The sequence below is a fragment of the Protobothrops mucrosquamatus genome, unplaced genomic scaffold (assembly GCF_001527695.2).
Source record: "Protobothrops mucrosquamatus isolate PMUCROS unplaced genomic scaffold, P.Mucros_1.0 scaffold1133, whole genome shotgun sequence".
NCBI classification, from domain to species: Eukaryota; Metazoa; Chordata; class Lepidosauria; order Squamata; family Viperidae; genus Protobothrops; species Protobothrops mucrosquamatus.
In genome coordinates this window covers 442,204-468,752 of record NW_015387351.1, presented here as the reverse complement: position 1 = coordinate 468,752, position 26,549 = coordinate 442,204, and the positions used below count along the sequence as shown (strand labels likewise).

General features: G+C 44.4%; 1 protein-coding gene across 1 annotated transcript; it reads right to left on the bottom strand.

The window, feature by feature from the left end:
* Positions 1 to 664: 664 nt before the first annotated feature.
* CTDSP1 (CTD small phosphatase 1) lies at positions 665 to 25,626 on the bottom strand. Its single transcript, XM_015820471.1, has 7 exons — positions 25,537 to 25,626; positions 8,991 to 9,139; positions 7,006 to 7,107; positions 6,495 to 6,551; positions 3,410 to 3,502; positions 1,644 to 1,829; positions 665 to 1,285 (listed from the first exon to the last, which is right to left on the bottom strand). Exons 1-7 carry the CDS (start codon positions 25,601 to 25,603, stop codon positions 1,157 to 1,159), a joined length of 783 nt encoding a protein of 260 aa, XP_015675957.1. The 5' UTR covers positions 25,604 to 25,626; the 3' UTR covers positions 665 to 1,156.
* Positions 25,627 to 26,549: the final 923 nt, after the last annotated feature.

Genomic DNA, 26,549 nt, shown 5'->3' with positions numbered 1-26,549 from the left:
TTTCACCTCTCTGCATTTCAATGCCACCTCAGTCTTTCCTGCAAATCATGAACCACCTTACCCCAACATGACCAGTCATAGAAGTGGCCCGAGAGATCTATTTCCAGAGATTAAAAAAAAAGAGGGACTTGTAGGCTGGAGGCTGCTTCAACTCCTCTTATCCCCTTGCTAGTAAAGCTGGTTCACCCTATGTCTCAGCGGGAAGAAGCAAACCTGATTTTTTTTCCTCCTCCTTACGAAAAATCTCCAGCCCTTCTCTAATTTGGGGGGGGGGGAGAGAATGAATAAAACTGGGAATTCTTCCAATCTCTCTCTTCTCCCCTCACTGTGTTTGGAAATTTAGGAATTTTCCCACAAGGGGAAGGGGGAGATATTTCCAAGAGGAGCAAAACACAAAACTGACCTCACTATTCGTCCCAAGAGTTAGCTTATGTGTAATAGTTATACACAGTCCACAGCCCTTCTTCTTTAGGGATGAAGCTGAGTCCCCTTAAAAAAAAAATGCAGTCCTCTGCTCACATCTGTCTATCACTTTTCTGTATCCCTGCCCCATCCATGCCACTTTAGTTCTGCTGGTTCTTTTTAGCTTTTCTTCTCCACTTTTCTTGAATAATTTCAATCTGGGCTCCTCCTAGCCAATCAGCGATTTTAGAAATCACTTTTTTTTCTGAAATTGGGACAATGGAGATCTATGAACTGATACAACAATGAAGGGCAGTGAATACCCGGGAAAGAGACTTGTGTATCTTCCCCCAAGATGGCGGCACATGAGCGGAGAACTGTTCTGATTAGAAGGGAAAGGACCATAGTTGGATCATAGCTTTGGTCACATTAGATGTTTGTGTGTGGAGAGAAAGGGCTGAGGTTCTGGTTTCTGCAACCCATCATTCAAGGGGAGAAACTGTTAACCATAGCAGCAAGGAGGTTTCCTTTCTGGGGGGTGGGGGTTCAAGATCACATTCAGATGCTGAAGTTTCTTCTGGTGCCTCATGGGAATAATTGCTCTCTGCTGCCTCCTGCAGGGTTTCCTGGGCACTGCGTTGCTTGTTGAGGCTGAGGGAACAGGTCATCCTGCTCAGCAGAAGGAAGTAGCCAAAATGGGCATACCTACCCCTCCTACTTCCCCTGCCCAAAGCCTTGCCCCCTCCATTGGTCACTAGCTAGTAGTCCGATGCTGCTTTAGCACGGTATATACATCATCCACTTTGCTGAGTCTCTCAAAGAAAGGCAGCAGGTCAAGGAGCTCCGTGTCAGCCATGTTGTCAAACCATGAAGCCACAGGCACCTGCCAGGGGTGAAAAGAGGGAAGGGGTTACTGCATCGGTGGCTATCGGTAATCAAAATAAGGCTACCGGGAGCAGCTGTTTTATGTAAGCACACTTCTTTATACCGTGCTATGGATTGCATATGATATTGCTCTACTATTTAGCTTTCAGTTGCCAATTGCAAAAAAAAAAGCATCTGCACGATGCATGGTATTAAGAAAAGGACCCTCTTGGGCCCAAGAACCAAGTAGAAAACTATCCCCCCCTTGCCCTCTTCTTCAGGCATATATTTTCAGGTCTGTTCAAGAGACGGGCTCCCAAATTGTTATGGTTGCCCACCCCTCAATTTAGAAAGCTGCTAGCTCTCCCTCTACTTACAGCATTATCAGGGTGGAAGACATAGGAGGCTGGCGAATTGTCTACAATGATGATCCGTGTCAGATCGCGTCCCAGGCGGCTGAGGTCCTTGACGTAATTACCCCGGTGGAAGACACATGACTCGCGAAAAAGGCGAGCGCGAAAGGCTCCCCACTTGTCCAGCAGATCAGCCACAGGATCAGCATACTAAAATTGGAGGACCAACAGGGGATAAAGGAAATTGGTTTGACTAGATCAGGGGTAGTCAACCTTGGCTCTTTTATGACTCGTGGACTTCAACTCCCAGAATTCCTGAGCCAGCGTGGCTGGCTCAGGCATTCTGGGAGTTGAAGTCCACGAGTCATAAAAGAGCCAAGGTTGCCTACCCCTGGACTAGATTCTCCAGGTGCTCTATATAGGAAGAGAGGGTGTAGTATTAGGGTACACAATTTATTCCTGTTTTATTTATTTCCTGCCAAAATCCTGAAACTTTTGTATTCCACAGGGCTAGATTGGAAATAAAGATTAGCAAACTCTTTTCTCCAGCAGAGGCTTTTCCTACTAATTGTTAATTAAAGCAGACTTCTTCTGATGACGTCATCCAGATTGCCTTTTCGTTGCAAAAGATCAAGAGATCCGGGTGATTCCGGATCTCCCCTCCTTCCGCCGCGCCCTCAAGACATGGCTATTTAAGCTAGCAGGTCTGGCCTAAGGGTTATCTTAATTTGGTTTTAAAATAATTTTAACAAAAAGGCCAATAATTAATATTTTATTTTAATTACATTTTAAATTTAGTACTTTTGTATTATGTACCTGTTTTAAATGGCTGTAAGCCGCCCTGAGTCCGCTGGGAGAAGGGCGGGGTAGAAATTTAAATAATAATAATAATAATAATAATAATAATAATAATAATAATAATAATAATAATAATAATAATAATAATAATAATAATAATAATAATAAAAAGAAAAATCCAACATCTATAGGACAGGCAGTCCTCGATTTATAACCATCCATTTAGTGACCTTTCAAAATTACAATGGAACTGGAAAAAAAATATGGGTCCTTGCATTTGTGACCTTTGCAGCACCCCTACTATCACGTGATCAAACGTTGGATGTTTGGCAACCATCATGTAATTACGACTGTTGTAGCATCCCAGGGTCACGTGATCATCATTTGCAACCTTCTCAACTGATTTCTGGCAAGCAAAGTCAAGGGGGGGGGGGATCCAGATTCACTCAAGGACCACATTTCACATAATAACTGTCGTGATTCACTTAACAACTGCGGCAAAAAGTTCATAAAATCAGATACAATTCCCTTAACAAATACCTTGCTTAGCAACAGCAATTCAGGCCACAATTGTGATTGTAAGTCAAAGTCTACTTGTAGAGCATTGGCTTTTTTTTTTTTTTTTTTTTAGGATCAAGGAAAATGGTACAAAAGAATGTCTCAGCTTTGGAATTTTTCAGAATTCTTCATCAAGCAAAATGTTTACAAAAATCCTGGGATGAAGAGGAAATCCAAAGCACAGACTCTTGCTTCAGATGAGTGGGAATAGCTTTCTCCCACAGCTTGCAAGAGGTAAGAGGGATCCTGGGAGCCAGGATTTCTGGATTAATTTTGAGTTTAGAATGGATCAGGAGGTTAACTGGACAGAAAGGCTGCCATGAGCATCTTCTTAATTTCTCTCTTTCTGTTGGCTAAGTTTCCCCAAGTTGGAGGCCATTACCCTGACTACTTCATGAGAAAGCAGGATGATAGGAGAAGAAGGAGAATCGTACCTTTGCCAGGCTAGCAGTGAAGAGTACACACTCAAAGAGCTCACCCATCCGCCTCAGAAACTCATCCACATGGGGTCGCTTCAGTACATACACCTGGTAAGAGAAATCATGGAAGGGGATCATGGAACAAGAAGAAGATGCGGGCTCCATGTCCTATCTACTTGGCCAACAAACCGATGGATCCAGTTTCTGTCTAAAAGAAGGCAATGCTGAGCATCAGAATAAGCCCACCGGAAGACTAGGTAGCAAAACTGGTTGCCCAGAAAATATGCTGATATTTATTTATATATGTATTATATATATTTATATACTGCCCCTCTTCCATGACAACATCAATAGAATAGAATACCCTAAAATTCAATAAAGCGCTGCATACAAAAACAGCCACAAAACTGGCCCAAGCAATAAAACCTGATCAGAATAAAATATCCAACTACACAAGATGGTTGAATCACTAAAATTCAAGTATCTCCCCCCAAACAAAATGGCTTCCCCTGCCTAATAGCACTTAGCAATAGCATTTAGACTTATAATATACCCCTTCACAGTGCTTCTCTAAGTAGTTTACAGAGTCAGCACATTGCCCCCAATAATCTGGGTCCTCAGTTTACCAACCTCGGAAGGACGGAAGGCTGAGTCAACCTTGAGCCGTTGAGAATCAAACTGAACTGCAAGCAGCCGGCAGGCAGCAGAATTAGCCTGCAGTACTGCATTCTAACCATTGCGCCACCACAGCTTATGGAAAAGCAACAACCAAGAGACTGGTGCGTGTCCGGCAACCACGTGTTCCTGGGAATTGGGATCACCCTGAAGATGGTTTCAGTTCAGTTCAGTTCAGTTCATGTCCCCCTTACCTCACAAGGGGTGGGGATCCTAAGCATCTCCTCCCCTAAAAGAATGGCTTCCATACAGAATGGCTAGAAGCCGATTGGAGGAGGCAGCCCCTTCAGCAAACTGGAGCTGCTCCTTACAGGACTTTATAACTTATAAGCAGATCTTTGAATTGGGCTCAAAAGCTATCAAAGGATTGGTGGCACACTGCAGTAGCATGTCTCCTTGTTGGCAGGCTGGCCACAAGAATCAGTATCAACTCTACTTTGCAAGCCGTCTTCAAAAGCAGTCCTATGTAAAACCTGTTGCAGTGTTCTGAAAGTATCTTGCGAAGAGCATGAGTCACGACTGCCAGGTAAAGATTGCAAATGTACCAGCCTAGCTGGATAAAAGTCCCCTGGCCATGACCTCTACCCACTCCTCCAGCAGGAGCCATGAGTCCTGGAGGAACCAAAGTCACAGACATTTTCTATAGGGCTCTACAGGATCATATTCAGAATTATCACTGGAACTGATTGCTCCTGGATAAGCAGTACCTCTGGGTAGAGAAAGGCAGAGATAACAAAGGCGAAAGAACGCAAGATCCCTTAGCAGATTAAAAAGACAGTAAATGACACTCAGCTTGAGAAAAGTCAGAGAAACAGGCCCATAGTAAACTCACCTTGATTTGGTATAAGAGAGGGCAGAGGGGGGAAGGGTTTGAAGATTCAGTTCTTATGCAGTATAACAATAAAACAGAGTTCCAGGAATCGTGCTGGGTCTTGTTTCCTGATCTGGCGTTCTTTGAAGGGCTGATACTCAATCCGGCAGAAGGCCGGGGAGGGCCTATTCAAGTTGGGGAGGGCAATCCTAACCAAAGCTAATCACAAAACTGCTTTAGAACCTCCAGCTTGCTGGGATTTAGTTTCAGCTTGTTCCTACCATCCAGATCCTCAAACCCCCGAGACTGAGTTAGGGCTTCACAGCAGTTCTGTCACAGCAGAGAGGACAGCGTGCTGTTGAGCATCGTTAGGATGCTGGTGACCCCTCACTGCAAACTGACAGACGATCTCTCTCCAAAGTTTCATAGAGAAGTTAAACAGTGTGAGAAAGGCACCGGTGGGCGTGTGGAGGGGATGTGTGTAGTTGGCTGTGAGGATAACCTTGAGGAAGAGGAGGAAGAACTGCAGCCAAGGCAGTGGTCGAATAAGAGAAATCTTAAGACCGCAGCATGGAATTTGAGAAAGCATCTCAGACTGGACCCTCCCTAAGTCTCTTTAGGATAAAGGGGGGGGGAGGGAAGAGGCACATTCAGAGTTGCAAGATTCTGCTACTGTGACCCTATAATAAAAGTTCATTTTATCATTCGTGACTTTGGCGTTCAGGCCTGGTCTACCTCAAAGGGCTGGTACCCTGCAGAACACTGAAGACAGATAGTCCCAACCTCAAAGCCCCTAACTGACCTATGAAGCCAAGTTACTTCTAGATATGGTTCTTCTCTGGCACTTGCTCTGCTTTACTTATTGAATTTTACCAAGCACAGAGACAGAGATCAAGGTGTCCTCCTCGTTGAAGATCCTCCACAATTCAAGAAAGGCCGGGAAAAGACAGCTTCCACCCTTTGCACAAAGAACCAAAGCAAGAAGATCCCCACATTTCAACATGCAGTACACAACAGTCATCTGAAATGGTTCAAACTCCAAAGTATGGAATGATGTAACTGGGCAATCTCATCTGAGAACTATTCAAAGCATGCCGAGCTGTTGATTCCTCTTTGAATGTGAGCACGTATAACTGTCAAGTCCACTGTGATTGATGCTGCTGGCTGCCTCCAAGGCCAAGTAATCGAGAACAGGCTGATTGCAGTACCTACAGCCTATCCTGGATTACTTGAACCTAGCCACAGCCTTTGTAAATGGGAATAGCAATCACAATATATATATATACGGCTATTGGGTTTCAATCTCAGCTCCATCACAGCTTTAGGAGTATAGAGGAGATTTCCTTCTGTTGAATCAAACCATTGGGTTCACATGGTCTAATGATCAAATGTATTTTCTTAATCTATAAGGACATGCTGGGATTGAATGGAAGATCTTCTCATGGAAATAGATGCTGTACTACCAGATGGACCTTTCCCCTCATGCTACTGTTAAGGGGTATCCCATAGCAACCATTACCAATTCAGATTTAATGTGAAATTTGTCTGTCACATGAGGTGCATCCAGACTGACCGCAATCTCTCTTGTCTCATTTTCCAGCATAGATTCCATACCTGGTGCATGACCCCGTCAATCTCCACTGGGATGATGAAATCTGCATTGTTCACTGGCTAGAGAGGAGGAAGGAAGCACAAGGTGAACCACAACTTCTAAAAGACTTCTTTCCACTACCCATCTCCCGGGTTTTGAAAAAGTTATGTTGAAAACACTTCCTAGGTTTCTGAAACAAGATTGGCTTCACATTTTGCTCTGTCAACAAATAAGTCGTATATCTCCTTCCTTCATTCGTTTCAGTAGAGGGACTAAGTTTGGGGAAGGCTGCTCTAATGAAGAAAGTTTAAAAAATATAGCTGTTATAGCCTGAAATGAAATATAGCTGTTATAGCCTGGAATGAAAATCAGCAAATAGCCTCACTACTCATCAAAAAGGGGAGAGGAAGAGGAAGAGGAAGAGGAAGAGGAAGAGGAAGAGGAAGAGGAAGAAGAAGAAGAAGAAGTAGTAGTAGTAGTAGTAGTAGTAGTAGTAGTAGTAGTAGTAGTAGTAGTAGAAATGTAAGAACTGACCTTAAAAGAACTATGTACTAAGGTCTCATCCAAGTCAATCACCACACAGATTTTACTGGCATCTTGCAGTTTGAGTTCAGGCAACAGGTATTTGACTGTGGTCTGTAGAGTGAGAAAGATAGAGAGACATATGCATTTGGATTAAAAGAGATATAGAAGCAAGGAACTTCAATCTCTAACAACTAGCGTAAGGGGGCAATGGTAATTAACCCGTAAACAGCATGAATGTGCTAAAATCAGAGATTCTCCTTCCTATGTTTTGTGAAGAGTGGATGCTGTCTCCTTTTAGTTTGCTTCCCCATATTATCATCAAGGAATATTTGGCAGGTATCAAGATCTCTATCTCAGTCCTCTGTAGAACAAGAATGAATATCTACTGTATCTATCTGTCTATCTGTCTGTCTATCTATCTCTCCATTCATTATAAACCTATTCCCTATTCCATGATTCCATAGCTATACAATATAGGCTAGGAAGATGAAGTAGGTGCAGCGGGATGCTTTATACTTGCAGGAGGAAGAAGTCCTGAAGCCAACCCTAAGCATTTATACAATTGGGCAATAGAGGGCGCTAATATATCAAGGCTCAGGTGATCTATTCTAAAAGTGAATCAACTTGGGGTAGCAATTTAAAAGGAGTTGGTAGTTCAGCAGCTCTGAATAATTAAAGGCTCTCAAGATCTCTCAAAATCAACTAGGATTTTCATATATTAGCACCATACTTAGTCATTTTTTAAAAAATCTCTATCAGTTGGAGGGCGTGTTAATGTTCTGCCAGCCCAGTCCCCATGAGCAACAAGCTATAAATCTTGAGGGAATGCCAGAAATATAGAAGGCTCTTAATAAGGCCCTAACCTTTTTCTTGAAATTAGTGGATGGATAGCTTAAGTTGCTAATGTTTGATTTTTGTATAGTCCAGTGCAAACACCAATTGGGTACTTGGTCTACTACGGAGTGTTGTTTCAAATATAGATGAAACCCAATCTCTCTCTAGGTTGCCATCTTGCACCTTCGACATGAGAGAAATGTTGGGCAAGAGAGCCATGACTCTTCCTGCCCATCCCCTCAAGCTTGTCACCTGTCATTATCTATTGGCAGTTAAGCAACAAGGGATCATGTGTCAAGACCTGCAGCCAAATGCATTTTAAAGATCTCTTTCCAACCTCTGGGTTGCATGGCAGACATGCCATCTACCGGTATGTGGAATGTAACTAACTCTCCTTATCCAAGTACAAGAAACTAACTCTCCTTATCCAAGTACAAGAAAGCAATTCAAGCATTCAAGCATTGCAGAGGATGACTAATGCATAGTGAATGGTCTACAATGGGCCTTCTAATTTCTCAAACTGTTTTTTTTTTGGTTCCCAGGGCTTAATGACAACACCCATTAAAGTTTGTACACCTTCTCTAACCTAGAGGCTAGAGCAGGGGTCTTCAAACTTGGCCCTTTTATGACTTGTGGACTTCAACTCCCAGAATTCCTCAGCCAGGCACGCTGGTTGAGGAATTCTGGGAGCTGAAGTCCACAAGTCATAAAAGGGCCAAGTTTGAAGACCCCTGGCCTAGGGTTTTACTATTTTGAAGTTTACAGTGTTATCACTTGATCACGCTCAGGAATTTTACCTGAAGCTAAACGTGGCCTGAGGATTCTCAATGGGTAGAAATATCATGAACTGAAGTAAGGAAGTGGGCAACAGCCCTTTTCTTAAAACCAATGTATCCTTTCCCAGTATAGCATTTATTGGATGGTTTGGACTACAATACCCATCAGTCCCAATGATACACGATCATTTATTTTGCTTGCTGGGAGAAAAGTGTTTTAATTCCACATATCTGGAAAATCATAGGTTGGGGTAGACCGTTCAAGAGTTCCTTTTAACAAATGGATTTGTTGTACTCAGAAGCATCAAAGAGACTGGTTACATCCTGTAAGGCAAGATCCTTGATGGCCAAAAAACCAGGAATCAAAGAGACAGTGAAATATACCTTGGTCACTGAACCGTTTTCTTCCACCAGCAGCGGGGCGTTGTTGTTGACAGGGATAGGCTCTGAGTTGTCATGGCAAAGGCAGCAAAAAAGTGATTGGAAGATGCTGCGATTCCTGGGTTTCTTGGAAGATGATTGGTTCTGAACACCTGCAGGGTTGGGGGGGGGTGTCGGTGGCCAGAAAAGACAAGCAAGTGGAAATGAAACTGCACAGCTGTCCTGTCAAAGATACTTTACTGTCTAAAACAAGAATAAGGAGCATCCCTCCCATTCCATGTGTACAAGTCAAGTGGACTGCAGTAAGAATTCTCTCTCCTTCAACCCAGAGATAGGAGAACATCTCTTCTTCCATCTGAAGACCACGGGCTGGCTCAGGAACACAAGGCTGTGTGATACACAGCTCTCAATCCCAACACTTTTCTACTGTCTTCCGGCATCTGTTGCCTGAAGCACCTGTCTCACTCTACCTAACAGTAGGCTGGCCCTAAGGAGAGGTATTCTACTCAACCCCTGCCCAAAATGAAAGCCTTACCAAGCATCTATCTTCTTCCTGTTCAAGCTTCCTTTCTTTAAAGTATCGTTGACCCACTGCAAGACTGGAAAGTTCCATACCCAAATGCAGTATGTGTATACATGAGGTGCATCGTATTATTATCTTGCAAAATATCAACATCTACTTAGGCAGCTCTTATAACAGGATTTACTTTATCAGTACAGTAGCTTTCCCTTCTCTTCACATACTCATATTTTGAACATGTAATCTCACATTTGCCATAGAACCATATTGTGCATGAATGCCTATGGTCAAAATAAGTTTACTTCTGAGAAGGAGGCTCAGAGGGAGGGAGGGGGGGAAATCATTATACTATATTTAAGTGAATACTGTAGACCAATAATTTTCTACCTAACATCCCACTTGGCTGGTTTTAGCCTGGATGCATATTGATTCATACATTCATATTCTCAAGTTACTACTTCAACACTAGATGTAGCCTGCCAATGAAAAATATCATCTTTCTGTGAGTGGGTGCATTTATCATTGCAAGGAAGAAAAGATTAAAAAAAAAGCTTTAAGCAGGATGTTTGCTTGGATTGATTTCTAAATAAACCAATAACTGCATGCAGCTCCGTAAGCAAAATAGGTTTGGTTCACTTGAGAAAGAGGTGGATCGAGGAGACCTTAAACAAGACTGATGGGCAGCTTTTCTTAAGTCAGACTTCCCACAAGCTGATACTTTCCAGATGGACCTCAACTATCCTCCAGCCAACACGGCTATCTGATCAGGGAACGTGGGGGTGGGGTGGCAGTTAAAAACTCATGCATCTGAACAGAACCAGCTTGTAGGAGATTGGTGGAGAAATCAAGCAGGTTGGATCCTCAATGGAGATATGGAGCTTTCCCCCAAAATGGAAATGTGCCAGACCAAGTGGATATGTGGGTATGATTAAACTGGGGGGGGGGGGAGAGGAAAGGAGCACACAAGTAGTAGGCCTAATTATGGAAGGGAGAGAGATTAGCCAATACAGGGCTCTGCTGAAGTGAGAGGAGATCAGGTTGAAGGAACCCGATTTTAGCTGTTCAAAGGAGTTTTCAATATTAAGATATTTTGTTAATATTTCTGATTTTCTGACCATGATCACTGAATCCATACTTTGCAAGAAGGAAAAGAAAACATCATCTCCTCTTCCTAAGTTCCACACAAAAATGTACACCTGCTTTACAGAAATGGCAAATATATGTTCCCCCACCCCCACCCCTTTCACATTTTCCTTAGTCATCACAAGGATGTCAACACTAGAAAAACCCTGGGCCAGTTTTAATCATGCACCATCTCCCAAGTTTTAAGTTAAGATTCACTTTCCCATCTCATCTCTTTGCTATTCTATCCCTGGCGCCTGCTCTCTAATCCAGTCCCAAATCATGAGATTGTCTTCACTCGGAGACGCCCTGGACCAGGTCAGAAGAACATACAGCAGAAAGCCCAGCTAGCAAGGAAGTAGCACTTTCACTCCCAGTAACCCCCTACCAAGATCTATTTTGGGTTTTTAAGCTCACTTTGTTGCAAGTTTATCTAAGTCCAACAGACTTCTTTTGTCCTAACCGTACCCAGAGATAGAAGCTCTGTGGTAGAAGGATGTTGCTTTTATGAGACCCCAAGTAGCACTTGCAAAAGAGCTCCACCCTGTTTATTTTTAAAATGAGCGGGACAAGGCTCAAACATAAGCAGAACTTATTTAGAGCAAGAGAGGTGCCAGGACCACATGTGGTACCTGAAGTCTCTCTCTCTCTCTCTCTCTCTCTCTCTCTCTCACACACACACACACACACACACACACTTAATCCTATCTCAAAATGTCAGTGGTACAGCTGCCAAAAGCCAACGGTGCTGTATCCTGCCACTCTGAGGCCAAAACACACATGAAGGCTGTACCCACTATCACCACTACCATGCTCTGCAAACACTCAGGGGGAGGGGAAAGTCCTTGCTCTGCCCAAATGTGTAACTTGGCCATACCCACTTTGCATTATTATCCTGTGACGTTTGGGCCTCCGGATATGTGCTCCGAGGGCACTGTTATACAACATGTCGAACTTTGGAGACAAGAGACTTTCTGCATGCAACGCCATCATGTACTGACTATATAGTCTACCTCTGAATTTGTAAGTAGACTAAATAGCTTCGTATTTGCTCCTTCAGAATGTAATTGTGATGTGGTTTTTAACATTTTTGTCATATGCTAAATAAATAAATGGGCCTCTGAAACCGCTTAGTGTTGCTCACCCCTGTCTCATGGGGAAGAGGAAAGATCTTCTCTTTGTTCAGTATTCCCTTGCCTGTCTCACTTTGCAATCAGAAACGCCCTCTGCATGCATGGCCTCTCTGAAGTTCAATGTGATCTTCCCAGGCAAGTGTGTCTAGGATTGCAGTCTTATTGTCCACCTGCCTAGTCCAGCCTTCCTGCAGCCAAACCTAATGCCAAAGGGGATCCTATAGAGAAAATGTTTAGGTCAGACCCACAGGTAGATCTTTTGGCAGTTAAGTAAAAAAATGGCCCTTCTTACAGTTGATCTATCAGTCATAATGTGTGGCATGCTATTCTCAAACATGAAAATTTCATCTTAACAAGGAATAGCTTCTCCATGGCTTTATCTACTATAGAAGAAGGCAGTTTGGTGTTCTCGAGAGGGCGTTGACTAACATTCCCATAATCCTTTGCTTCTAGCTGTGTATTATGGGCCTGATGGGAATTGTAGTCCAAAAAACATGCCTAGCGCTTGACTTCCTTCTTATTCATGCACTGATACAAAGCCATCTTCTCACTTGAAGCTAATGTGTTCAGTGCAAAATAAACACAAAGTTGTACTTCATGTCTGCAGTTGTCTTTCCTTTTTGTTCATTCTCACAGGCACGCATAATAAGCATGGTGCCCTGACTGCAGTAGGTTCCTGCCTATCTTCTTGAAGAAGAACAGAAGCTATGTAACCCGAGTATGAATTTGAATATCCAACTATGATGAAAACAAAGAGTTATAAATTGCTGGATCAGATATTTTATTCAGCCAGCTATGTGATAACCACAAGGAAATTGCTCAACATGAATGGTAGGATACAGACAGTAAATACACAATATTGAGCTTCTGAAGGCAAAGTGTGGTGACCTCGGAAAGATGCTGCAAATATCTCCTTTTTTCTACCTTTTTGAGGGGGAGTTGAAACTAAAATAGGCGTACCACTCTTATTGGAGTATTTTGCTTTGGTATTTTTATAGAAACAGTCAAATGATCTAATTTCTGTACTTTGCTGCTTAATTTCAGCAGTGTAACTGGAGAAGGGCATTGACATAGGTTGTAGGTTACCCACCCTGTTCTCTATTTTTTTTTTCTTGGAGGCAGGCAAAATTTTGATAGTCAAGAGCCCCTTTAAAATCTCGGTATGAGTGGCTCCACATTGCACACGTGGGTAAGGATAAGCTTCCTTTTCATTTATTAACACTGATATACATACTTTAAGGGCTCACTGATATACATACACTCCAGACTCATATCAGCATGGGAAGAAACGCTGACAGTTTTCAGCAATCCTGTCTGGAGGAGTCTCTGAGGGTCATCCAAAGTAGCTTAAGTGAGCCCGGGACCACAAATTCCCCATCCATAATCTAGGGCCATTACGATAAAGCTGCTGTCACTGTGAGCAGAGGAAATCTAAAGCAGATCCTAATGAGTCAGTAACTATGAAGAACGGATCTTAGTTGAAAACAGAACAAGGCCATTCTCAGACCACAAAAAGCTTTCAATTTCCAGGAGCCCTGAGTTTCAAGAACCATTTGCTTCCTCACAGTGGCAACCCCCCAATCACCCCAGAGACCTTCAGCAGACTGTTTTAGGAACACCCTACACTTTGACTGGCAGCTGCACATTGTAAACATGCTCAAAGAGGAAAATATCCCTATTCGGCTCCACTCTTTCTGATTCGGTTCTCTGCTGGAAATATTCTTGGGTTATTGTTTTTACTGACGAGGGTAACAAGAAGAAAATCACACACCTCATCAGGTAAAGACAAGAAAATTCAAGGTGGGTCAAACCAGCACTGCAAGTAAAGCAGACTCAATTCATCAGCCATTCAATCTTTTAAAAAAGAAACTTGAGATCTGGGGTGCTCAACATGAATACAAAACACAGAATTGCTGGGGCAAAGCATTGAATACTGAACAGATTACCAGAGTCAAAATACAAACTAAAACATTTGTCATTTGCCAAGAACCATCGTGCTCAAAAGCCCAATTCCGGTTTCCCAGCTTAAATGAGAAACAAAATCTCACTGTACACTAGTACAGAAGTCTCCAAACTTGGCAATTTTAAGACCTGTTGACTTCAACTCCCAGAATTCCTCAACCAGCTATGGAGGTTGAGGAATTCACCATTAAGACATTTTTTTGTGAATGGGACACCACTCTAATCTCTTTAGATCCAGCCAAGGACATCCGAATGCTCATATTATCAGTTCTAAGCAAGTTCAGTGCAGATTCACTAAATGCACATTGTTGCACTAACATTACTCTCAAGTGTCACAGCTCATTTTGAGCACTCCCAGGTCTCTGGGGGTTTTTTCCCTATCTGTGTCACTTAGTACAGGGATCTCCAAACTTGGCAGCTTTAAGAGTTGTGGACTTCAGCTCAACCAGGAGTTGGTCAGGACCCTAAAATTAGCCATAGCAAATGTGGCAATGGAATGCCCCAAAAGAATTCAATACCAAATGTTAAGGTGTCCCCCAAATCCTGCCATTATTAAATAGGGATCAAAATTAAGAGAGTTCTTGCTGTAAATGAATGATATTGAACCCCTGATTTCGGAGGTTGTTACTAATCATAGAAGATAGATTCTCATCCCTGCAAAGGGGAATACCATAAGTAGCTTGAAGAAAACATTCCAAGAATACAGTGACTTTTGCCAATGGCACTTAGTCATGGCTACATTTAGTAATCAGGCATCTTTACAACAGGCCCAGCAAAGGAAACTTGTGCCATTCTAAGTTCTGCTCAGCAGAAAGCCCTGTAATTTCCCCTACCTGAATAATTTCTATTCCAACTGTTGTATTAATATCAAGTGTCCTGCTGTATTTCAGCAGGTCATTGCAAAAAAGAAAGGAAAACAATATTAAAATAGTTTCCATCCCTTCCCTTCCCTTCTCTTTCACATTCTGTGTTGTGTCTGTACTGATTAAAATTTTAGGACAAGCTGTTCTGCTTTCATTGATCTGTTAGCAACAACTAGAGCTTTTCTGGGCAAAGAGTAAAGTACAGATGCTTTAAAACAACTAATAAATAAAATGGCTCATGCAGTTCTCCTTCAGTTTTACTCCAGATTTAACTGGGAAGGCTAAAGTCCAAACAAGCAGAGCCACGGACTCCACTGATTTCTCCTACATATGATGACAGTGGCAAACGGTGTCACTGTTATGAATATACAAATGAGAAAGCACTCATTGAGCACGGCATGCAAAGGGGATGGTCACAGAGATTGTGTTAGAGAACACAAGGCCTACATTCTAACCAGCAGGAATGAGCTCAGAAAAGAACAGCATCGCAACTTCACACTGCAATAGGCCTTGGCCATCTTTTGACCCATCAAGCCAATCAACCACAGTTTACCATCCCTGCACACCAGGGGCTTAATGAAATCTTGAACTGCAAAAATGGTAGTGGTGGGGAGATAAACCATCCCTGGCAGGCTACTTTCCTGAAGCTAGCAAGAAGGCATTATAATAATAAAAAAAATCTCACTACCCAAATTAGATTTATGGTCCAATTCAACCATTTCTTTATTACCTCTATTAGCCAACTAGCAAACCACAGGTGGGGCACTTTGATCACACCACTTTTCTCCCTGGCAACTGTTAGTCAGTGGTCCCCACTCCTAAGCTTAGAAAACCCTTTTAATAGAACTGTTTTAGGTCTTTTTTGAGACAAAGGCCACATTCAGACTTAACACTAAGCCATTATTTATCAGCATGGAACTAATGGCCTTCCATGAATTTGTCTAATTAAGAACATTGCACAAGAAGTCTGATTAAGCATGCTTACATGTTTATTGCAATTATCAATATAGAGTGAAAAAAAGAGAAGTTATGAAGTTAAGATTCCAGCTGTTTTCTTAATGCAGAGATGTCCAATCTGTGCCCCCTCCCTTTATCATAACCCCCAGAGACCTCCAGATGTTTTTACCCAATTGTAATTGTTAAGCATATAACTGGAATGTAATCATATCAACTACATTTAATTTGGATTATGTTTAACCATGACAAAATTGAACCCAGATTCTATTCTGGCCTCAGTCATGACTTTCTGGAGTTTAGTCTCTGGTGCAGTGCTCCAAAAAGGCACACAGTTATTTCTCAACAAACACAGCATACGCCCATCACAACAAATGACAGCCAATTTCAAGAGAAAACCCACTTGGTCCTTCTCCTGCTTCTATCACCAAGGAAAATTATGATCAGGCAGTTAGTGGCACTGATTAACAGTGCCTAGGTTCCTATTTTATACACAACTTATAACAAGATGTAATTGGTTTTGGCTCACCACAAATGTGTGCATGTAGGCATAGTGCTGAATGAACCATGGTTTACATCATTGGGATGCTCTGGGTAGAATAAGGCCACTGATTCATTTCACAAACCATGGTTAAATACACTGTTAGGATAATGTTTCAACCCAGTCAATGGATTAAAGTCATCCAATAAACTTTGGGACAGATTCTAACTCCATGGCCATCACATTTCACTGACATTAATCATGCTACTTTAAATAGTGCATTTTATTCCAATTGTTGTTTTCTGTAAGCTTTACAGCAGCCTTCCTAGGCAGGCTAGTATTCATTTACTCCCCGTATTCTATATGGAATGGAAACAAAAGGAATATATACTGGCTTCTTATATTTGTACTGGGCAGAGATTTAAATCTGAGATTCACGCTTTGGCTGCACCAGGCACTTTGCAGGTCTTCTGCATGGCTATTATCCATACCTGCTTCGGCCCTCAAACAGAAGCTTTGAACAGATCCCTTCAGCTACCAAGACATAGAAGGAGCTGCAGTAAGACTGACATAGGAGCTGTCCTTTTAATTTAATTTATTCATTATATGTGTTACCCGACTCCCAACAGCTCCCTTTCTCCCAGGACTGCTGCTACAATGATTTTGCTCGCATTTTTACTCTTTCTCTCACTGCATTTAGAAGATCACTGAAGACAGTTTTATTTCACCAAGCCTTGAAGATTACTTAAGTGTTATTATTGGCATCTATCTTGGGGCTGGGAGCTGGGGGTGGATTTATTCTTATTGCTGTTGTTTTTAATATTTTTAATGTTTTGTCGTAAACTGCCAAGAGCTTTGGGATTAGGGGCCAGGTTGTAAAAAAAAAAAACCTGTAAAACAAATAAATCAACAATAAATTAAAGGAGGAAAGAGAGAGAATACAGTGGCTAGAATGTCCAAGAAATCTTACTTCAGCTATGAAGTCACTAAATGGACTCACGCCAGCGCAGGGTAGCATGCTGTTTCCAGATGTACTTGAACTGTAGTTTACTGCTAAGGATGTTAGGTAAGGCTTATGGGACTTGAAAGTCTTAAAGTTTCCCTCTGTACCCCAAATATATGCAAGATATAATACTGGCCTACCTTACTATGAATAAGGACTACATTCTCATTTAATACACAGCCAGGGTTTATTTTTGCACGCAGAATAAACCATAGTGGTTTGATTTACGTATAACACAATGGATGAGTCTTCTCCAAGCCTTAAGCCAGGTGAGCCATGACTGAAGGACCCCGCTCTGCAGACCAGCCTCACACCCTCTCAGAAGGCAGAGGTGGTCAGCAAGGGGTGGGGACAAATGTCCATTTAACTTTAGTGGAGCAATAAACTCTCATTCCCATGCAAAGCCTCCTCCCAAATCTATAAAAATGGGCCAAGCATCCGATACAGATTTCAGTCCCAATATAATCGGTTGAACACTTTTGAACTATTTTTCAAGGGCTTTTATGCCTCCTGTTGCACCATGCCATGATGGCGCAGTGGTTAAATTGCAGGATTGCAGGCTAACTCTGCCAACAGCCTGAATGAAGTTTGATCCTGACCAACTCAAGGTTCACTCAGGCTTCCATCCTTCCGAGGTCAGTAAAATAAGGATTGTTGGGGGCTGTAAACCACCCGGAGAGTACTGCAGATCACTATGAAGCAGTATATAAGTCGAAGTGCTAGTGCTGTTGTTATTCCCAACCACACTTTAACTGTGCCCCAAAGTTTACTGAAAATTGTTGAAAAATGGTAATTTTGTCCTTGAGTTTTGCGGGGGGGGGGGCGATCTTGATGGGGGATGGTCACAAACTGTGTGCTGGGGAGTCAGGCATATACAACAGCTGTGACTTCTGTAACTCAAACTAAATTCAAATTACAACTGAACCAAGTCAAAGTCTAAAGCTCTGCATGCATGACTGAGCTGTGCTGTGCTGCCCCTTAAACTCATTTACTGTTTATGAAGAGGCAGTTTGGGATTTCCTATGGAGATTTTAGAAGCCTGGGACATTTATCTCCTATTTCTTACAAAACAGCACAAATAAAACCAGTTTTTGTAATCAGCTTTTCTACGAGTCTTGCTTTATGCCTCTGCTTGATGCAGAATTAAGTGGTATAACTCTTAATTGCATCACAATAGCATTGGCCTGCTACAAGTAGAGAGATCTTTTTTTGGGGGGGGCCTTCAATCATATTTTTAAGACAAGCAACACATTTCTCTGTAGAATGTTAACATACAAAGAGGAAGAACTGTTTGCAGTATCCTGCCTTTATTCTAATTTATTAAAGTAATACAATTGTCAGTTATACTAGCGTGGCACATTCACCTGTACAAATGACTTCGTTTGCATTGGCTAGTGTTGCTTCATTTGCATTTGTTATCCTGGCAATTTTCCTGAGAGGTAAACTGTTATTATAACCGTCCATATTGGAAATGGGATGACTAAGAGAAGGGAGTTCAAGGAGAAAGCGCTCCTGATGAAGTTATGTGTCATGGTTCCGAAAGAAGCAGCTTTCCAAAGAACTTTGAGGCTTTATTTGAGGCTTTATTTATCTTAAAGAATCCTTTTATTGCTACATAGCTTCAGCCCGTATATAATGAAGCCAAAAACTGAATCCTCCCACCCCCAATCCACCCGTAACAAAGCATAACTCAGTCCTTCATTTTACAGTCATCAATCACGTTCTCCAATTAGTTTGAAGTGTGAACGTTCCCTCCTGTAACTCCTCTGGTTACAGCTGACCTTGGCAATGCTGTACTGAAATATTGTTGTGGCTAACTATCATACTTTCCCACCCGGTTATTCTAACATTGTCTGACTTTAACTCTAGAAGTGATATGCAGGTTAAATAAAACATGTTTGCTTCTTCATATATGGCAAGCAAGAACATCCGATGTTAGCAGTCTTGACATTATGTCATTTGAATCAGAGACTTCCCTGATTCAGAGCTCAGCCTCAGGTTGAGCCTTTTGCAGTACTGTATGCAACTGTATAAAATAGCAGAATAAAATATTTTTTTATTATAAACTAGCTGTACCCAGCCACGCGTTGCTGTGGCTCAGTCTGGTAAAAGCGTGTGTTGCTTTTACGTCCAACAGATGGTGCTGTTTTTCAAAAAAAGCATGTTTTTACCCGTCACAGGTGTGACATCTATATAATAGTAGGTACATAAAAACACGCGCGTATTCTAATGCAACGTTGTGTCAAATTTTCAAAGCAATCGGTGAAGAACTTTTGGAGATTTAAGATTTTGAACAAACGAACATTTTACATTTTTACTTATATAGATGATAAGTGGTAATTATAAATTAAATTATAAACTTAGCATAATCGTTATAAATTATAAATATGATAGAATCTTTGGGCCAGCCACTCTCCCTCTGCCCATCCCACCTTGCTGGGCTGTTATTGTGAGGAAAAGAGAAGGAAGAAGGAGTAATTAGGTATGTGTGCTGCCTAGAGTTATTAATCAAAATAACAATGGAATAAAAATAAACAAAAATAATTATATCTAAATTCTAATTATAGCATAAAACGTTTGGGAGCTGGATAAGATACGGTGAGAGGATGAAGAACTATTAAAATTTTACTATCGAAGAGCTTATAAATTCTCTCCACAGTGAAATTCCAAGGGAATTGAATGTGTTCAACTTCTAGCAGGAATTATCACAACAGGCTTGAGAAGAATGATTAAGTACCTTTCAAAATAGAGAAAGGGAGCTAGAAATTGATTTCTTTTTACCCTGATATAGTTATCCTGTCAAAAGAGATGAGATAGGAACTAAATGGGAGTTTTAAACATGAGCCTTTTCTCACTAAAATCCATAAAGTATTGTGAAGAATGAAATAAAACTTTTAGATTGGGCTTTGCATGCTTAGGACAATTTTCAGAGGAAACAGTATTTAAGCAGATGAACTTCTATTCAACACCTACCTCCTCAAAGCAGCCTGGATACATTCCATTCACATTTCTCTTATTAAAAACAGAACTGCAGGCCTATTTCAGGAAAGTATTAGAAGAGAAGAGAAATGGACTAAGGCAGGGGTAGGCAACCTTGGCTCTTTTATGACTCGTGGACTTCAACTCCCAGAATTCCTGAGCCAGCTATGCTGGCTCAGGAATTCTGAGAGTTGAAGTCCACGAGTCATAAAAGAGCCAAGGTTGCCTACCCCTGGACTAAGGTGTTTGCCACATTTTCCCATCTAGTGCCATCCAAGTGCTCCTGATGGACACACAGCAATAAACCATTATGCAATTCACTTATTTCTGGCCTAGGGTGATCTGCAAACTCAACCATAAAGGTTCAGCATTATGAAAAAAAAAACCCTGGCTAAAATGGTTTGACTTGATATTATAAGTCAAACAACCAAGCTCACTAAGGAGCCCAGTTACTATTATGTATGAATTCTGTCCCAGCACTCCAACATGGGAATCACCAGTCACTAAAAGTTGTTGATTCCTTCCCCCAAAATTTCCATTACTAAGCAAGACAATTGTTAAGTGAGTTTTGCCTCATTTTACAATCTTTCTTGTCAGAGCTGTTAAGGGGATCACTGCAGCTGTTAAGTTAGTAACCAGGTTGTTAACTGGTTTACTTTGACTTTGCTTGTCAGAAGGCTGCAAAAGGGGATCACGTGGCCCCGGGAGACACTGCAACCGTCATAAATACATGCCAGTTGCCAAGTGTCTTAATTTTGATCCTGTGACCATGAGGATGCCCCAATGGTGGCAAGTAAGTCTGAAAATCGGTCACGATTCACATTTTTAAGTGCCGTTGTAACTTTGAACGGTCACTAAATGAATGGTTGTTAAGTCGAGGATTATCTGTAAACTGCCCAGAGTCACTTAGGTAAGATAGGTAGTGTAAATAAATAAACAAATAAATAAATAAATACATACATACATAATTGGCAATGGTTAAAACTTAACTTGAGAGGTTTCTGCATCCCTGCAGGTTATTTTCTGCCTGTACTTTTGCCTTTTCTAGCTTACTGTTTTATTTTTGTTCCAAGCCTCTTCCATGGCATGGGATAAAGACCTTGGACACACACACCCCTCCACCACCTCTATGGTTCCAAGGATGAACACCTAGGACCTCAGGCAGGATGCCTGAGACTCCATTAACAACATTGTAGACAATATTCCTTCTGCGATAACTCAGTACAACATAAGGCAGCTTCTTGGTGGTCCTCTTCAATTGCCCCAAATCATTACAAGGTCTTATTCTACATGGAACATCTGAAGGCAGAGAGCCTGCTGGTCATATTTGGCAACCCAATAAGCCTTCAGCTAGGTTTGCTCACTCAGATGTATAACAAATGTCTACTTTCAGGTAGACTGGTGGGATTTCTTTAACTGATAGAGTAGAATTGGTGCAAACCTCTCTGTTCACTGCTTACAATGATTCTGATACTGTCTCCTAGACTCCAATCTTGAATTGCAGTTCTACCAAGCATTACAGTACCATATTCCAGTGAATATGATTCTTCTTAAGGCATATATTAAGAAAACGTGCCACCCTCTTCCAAGACCCCTGTGGTCTCCCTAGCTCAGGAGTTCCCAACCAGGGGTGCTCGCACCCCCTGGGGGTGCAAGATGATATTCCAGGGGGTGCGAAAGCTTGGGTTTTCAAAATTATATGCATAATTCGTTGCTGTTATTTTGAACTTTTGTAAGGGGTGCGAGAATATATCAGAAGCGTTTTAGGGGCGCGGGGTATAGAAAAGGTTGGGAGCCACTGCCCTCCCTCAACCATGGCTTCCTCAAACTGGTTTCTGTGGTCAGAAGGAATCCCATTTTCCATTTCTCCCATCTTCCTTTCTGGTTCTGCACCCTCCATCTTTATTGGCCTGACACATCCGGGCTCAAATGGTGGAAATCAGAGAGGGAAGAACTGAACAACTATCTTTCCTCAGATTGTTGCAAATGACCAGGGATGCCTCCATTCACAAGTCCAGTCTGCCCAGCAGTGAAGAACCAGCCTCCCTTTTTTCCTCACTGTTATAGCATCTGATGGGAAAGAGGCCTGAATGTCTTAAAGGGAGGCAGCCTCAGATTTCCTAACCTTGCTAACCAGCTCCTTCCTCCATGTTCACCAGGAAGTGGTAGAGGAAGTCTAGAAGAGTCGTAAAGACACAGGTCACTCTCTCTCCCCACTCCCCTCTTGTTGTTGTTGTTGTTGTTGTTGTTGTTAAGACTGCCATTGGTATAACTGTGTTCACTATTCAAAATGAGGTCAAAAGCAATTGCACGTTTCTCCCATAACATCAGAGTGGCTCCTTTCTAGGTGGTACAAATGGGCCATGTTGGAAGAAAAAAATGGGTGGGAGACAATATGTCAAAAGATTGAGAAAATGCCGCTCTTCCTACCACTCAGGGAGACTCTGGATTCCTGCAAATTAAGAGATCAATCCTGAGACATCAGTAAAAACACCCCATTCAGCAACTCTGGCTTCTCCCCAACAGAGGAGCCTTATGGTTGATTTACTAATACCTGGCACAAAACTGGCTGGAGTGCAGCGTCCAGTCTCTGCTAGGAGATTTTGTCCATCCCCAATTTAAAAAAGCCAATCTCCACCCTCCAGTCCTTACTTTCCATCCCTCCAAAGCAGCAACAGCGAAACCCACAGCTGGAAACATCTGGAAAAAGGTAGCTCCCTTGCAAATGAACGGCCCAGTTGGCCAGTTCTCACTCTCCGGAAAAACAATGACTGACAGGCAGTTGGACAGGGAGAGGCATCCAGGATATTAGAGGGGGAGGGGGGAGGACAGGCAACAGGATGCCCTTTGCACTAAGTTTCACTCTTGCACACTCCAGAGGGCTCAGACTACAACTCCCATTCTGCCAAGAACATGGAAATTGTAATCCGATCCTTGGAACCGACCAGGTTGAGAAAGGCAGGTTGTCTGAACGCTCTGAATAAAACCTGTTGCTGGTCTAATACTGTACAGCCTCTGCCATAATATTCGGCGCAGAGGAGTTGGGGTGGGGGCAGCAGAGGCACCCAAAGGCCCTAGATACGCACCCAAGGAAAATGTAGGCCCTTCACCTATTCCCCACTCCTTCCAAAGGATCTGCTATGGTAAAAAGAGGCCTTTTTGGCAGATCCCGACAGATCCCGACAGAAGCGACCGTTGTTAGGTTTCGAAAGCGTGCGCGGACTTTGCAACCATTCCCGGAGAAAATACACGCACGTGTGCAAAGCGATTGCGCTGATGTCTGGCGAGGCCCTGGCATCCAGGACGGGATGGGTCCCCCCCATTATCCCCCCCCCAACTTTGCCTCCTCTGGATGCGCGAGGCTGCAGCTCCCACCGCCCTTACCCACACTCACGGGCGCCCGGAATGCAACAACAGTGTGACATCCCGCGGGCTCCGGGTTGAAGACGGCTCTGCCCCGCCACCAGCGCCCGCGTTGGGGAACGGCTGGAATTCGCGGGACGCGGGTCGGGGAGCATCTTCAAGCCCAGAAGAAACGCACGTGTTAAGACATTCCGACCGCCGCTTCACTCCCTCCCCCCCCGCACCCCGCTTCGGCTTTGCCCCCCCCGGGATCTCAAATCGGAGTGACTCCGGAGGCCCTTTTGGGGAAAGTCTGCAAGCGCCCCTCCCCGGTTCGAGCCGTTGGCCACCGAAGGCGGGCAGGGCGACCGAGCGCTTCTCCTCTCCGAGGGGCGAAGGCGATCTGTCAAACCCGAGAGGGCCGCCGGGCTTCTGCAGCTCCGCTTTGGGCGACCTGTAGAGAGGGGGAAGGAGCGAGACTCTTCCCCCCCCCAAAGCATTTCCCCCGAGGAAGGCAGGCAGGCAGGCAGACGCGGTCCCCAAAGCATCCGCGTGGGAGGAGGAGGAGGAGGGGGGGGGGTGTTGTTAAGAATGCTTACCTTTCTCCTGCAGAGGACTGGTCACCTCTTCCTTGCTAACCTGGGTGATAATGGGTCCGCTGTCCATTAGACCAGACGTGCAGAGCGCTCTCCTCCTGCCTCCGATCGTCTCTCCGCCGCCGCCGCCGCCGCTTCGGGGATTTTTCCGGGACTTCACACCGATTTTTTTTTTTTTCCTCCCCCCCGGTTGCTTTTTTTTTTTATAAAAAAAACCAAAAAAAAAACCACCCACCAGCAGCAGCGGAACGGAACGGGGAAAAAAGGAAGGAAAAAAAAAAAGAATAAATAAAGGGGGGGAAAGCGGAAGGGGGGGAACGGGAGGGGGGGGGGGGGGCGGGGGGGAGACGGGGAAAGGGAAAAACAAAACAAAAACAANCAGTTGGCCAGTTCTCACTCTCCGGAAAAACAATGACTGACAGGCAGTTGGACAGGGAGAGGCATCCAGGATATTAGAGGGGGAGGGGGGAGGACAGGCAACAGGATGCCCTTTGCACTAAGTTTCACTCTTGCACACTCCAGAGGGCTCAGACTACAACTCCCATTCTGCCAAGAACATGGAAATTGTAATCCGATCCCTGGAACCGACCAGGTTGAGAAAGGCAGGTTGTCTGAACGCTCTGAATAAAACCTGTTGCTGGTCTAATACTGTACAGCCTCTGCCATAATATTCGGCGCAGAGGAGTTGGGGTGGGGGCAGCAGAGGCACCCAAAGGCCCTAGATACGCACCCAAGGAAAATGTAGGCCCTTCACCTATCCCCCTATCCCCACTCCTTCCAAAGGATCTGCTATGGTAAAAAGAGGCCTTTTTGGCAGATCCCGACAGAAGCGACCGTTGTTAGGTTTCGAAAGCGTGCGCGGACTTTGCAACCATTCCCGGAGAAAATGCACGCACGTGTGCAAAGCGATTGCGCTGATGTCTGGCGAGGCCCTGGCATCCAGGACGGGATGGGTCCCCCCCATTATCCCCCCCCCCCCAACTTTGCCTCCTCTGGACGCGCGAGGCTGCAGCTCCCACCGCCCTTACCCACACTCACGGGCGCCCGGAATGCAACAACAGTGTGACATCCCGCGGGCTCCGGGTTGAAGACGGCTCTGCCCCGCCACCAGCGCCCGCGTTGGGGAACGGCTGGAATTCGCGGGACGCGGGTCGGGGAGCATCTTCAAGCCCAGAAGAAACGCACGTGTGAAGACATTCCGACCGCCGCTCCGCTCCACTCCCCCCCCCCGCACCCCGCTTCGGCTTTGCCCCCCCGGGATCTCAAATCGGAGTGACTCCGGAGGCCCTTTTGGGGAAAGTCTGCAAGCGCCCCTCCCCGGTTCGAGCCGTTGGCCACCGAAGGCGGGCAGGGCGACCGAGCGCTTCTCCTCTCCGAGGGGCGAAGGCGATCTGTCAAACCCGAGAGGGCCGCCGGGCTTCTGCGGCTCCGCTTTGGGCGACCTGTAGAGAGGGGGAGGGAGCGAGACTCTTCCCCCCCCCCCAAAAAAAAGCATTTCCCCCGAGGAAGGCAGGCAGGCAGGCAGACGCGGTCCCCAAAGCATCCGCGTGGGAGGAGGAGGAGGAGGGGGGGGGTTGTTGTTAAGAATGCTTACCTTTCTCCTGCAGAGGACTGTTCACCTCTTCCTTGCTAACCTGGGTGATAATGGGTCCGCTGTCCATTAGACCAGACGTGCAGAGCGCTCTCCTCCTGCCTCCGATCGTCTCGCCACCGCCGCCGCCGCCGCTTCGGGGGTTTTTCCGGGACTTCACACCGATTTTTTTTTTTTCCTCCCCCCCGGTTGCTTTTTTTTTTTTATAAAAAAAAACAACCAAAAACCCACCCACCAGCAGCAGCGGAACGGAACGGGGAAAAAAGGAAGGGAAAAAAAAAGAATAAATAAAAGGGAAGAAAACGGAAGAGGGGGAACGAGAGGGGGGGGGAGGGGCGGGGGGGAGACGGGGAAAGGGAAAAACAAAACAAAAACAAAAAGGGGGAGGGGGAGAAAAAAAAAAGACGGCGGCGAAGGAAACTTTGTTACAACATGGAGTTCCCTCTTCACGGGTTCTGATACAAACATGGAGCCCAGGCGCGGTTTCAAGCTACCCCTTAAAAGGGCAATGTCTCAGGCCCGCCGGCCGGGACAGCCACCAGCGGCTTGCTGGGGAACCAACCGACGTTGCCGCCGCCGCTCTCCTACAGGCTGAGGGTCCCCACCCCCCAACCCCGCCACACATGTGGGATCGCTGGGCGCGAAACGTGGGGGGAGGCGGCGGGGGTTTGATTTTCATCTTAGATCTCTGCCCGGAGCAGACACTGCAAACTCTCGGCTCTTTGGGCCTTTCCTTGCAAAGCCCTCCCTGCGGGGCGGCAGCGCTCGGCAAGGCCAGAGTGGGAGGGTGTGGTTGGATCCGCTGCTGGGGGAATCTTTCCGCCTCGCCTGATTTGGGATCCAGGATTGAAAATCGTTGGATCCGCCGCTTTTCTCCAGGGCTGGGATCGGTTTTCGGAGCGATTCTTGTCTGCTCTTGTAGAAGAGCGGCCAGGAAGGAAATGTGGAGCCGTCGAGCTCTCCTAGTCCTAGTCCAGGGGTTCTCAACCTTGGCAACTTTAAGACTTGTGGACTTC

Coding starts and splice junctions, on each gene's coding strand:
- CTDSP1 (XM_015820471.1), bottom strand. CDS start 25,603: ATGGACAGCGGACCCATTATCACCCAGGTTAGCAAGGAAGAGGTGAAC. Junction 9,140..25,536: donor CAGTCCTCTGCAGGAGAAAG/GTAAGCATTCTT, acceptor CCAACCCTGCAG/GTGTTCAGAACCAATCATCT. Junction 6,552..7,005: donor TAGTACATAGTTCTTTTAAG/GTCAGTTCTTAC, acceptor CCTCCTCTCTAG/CCAGTGAACAATGCAGATTT.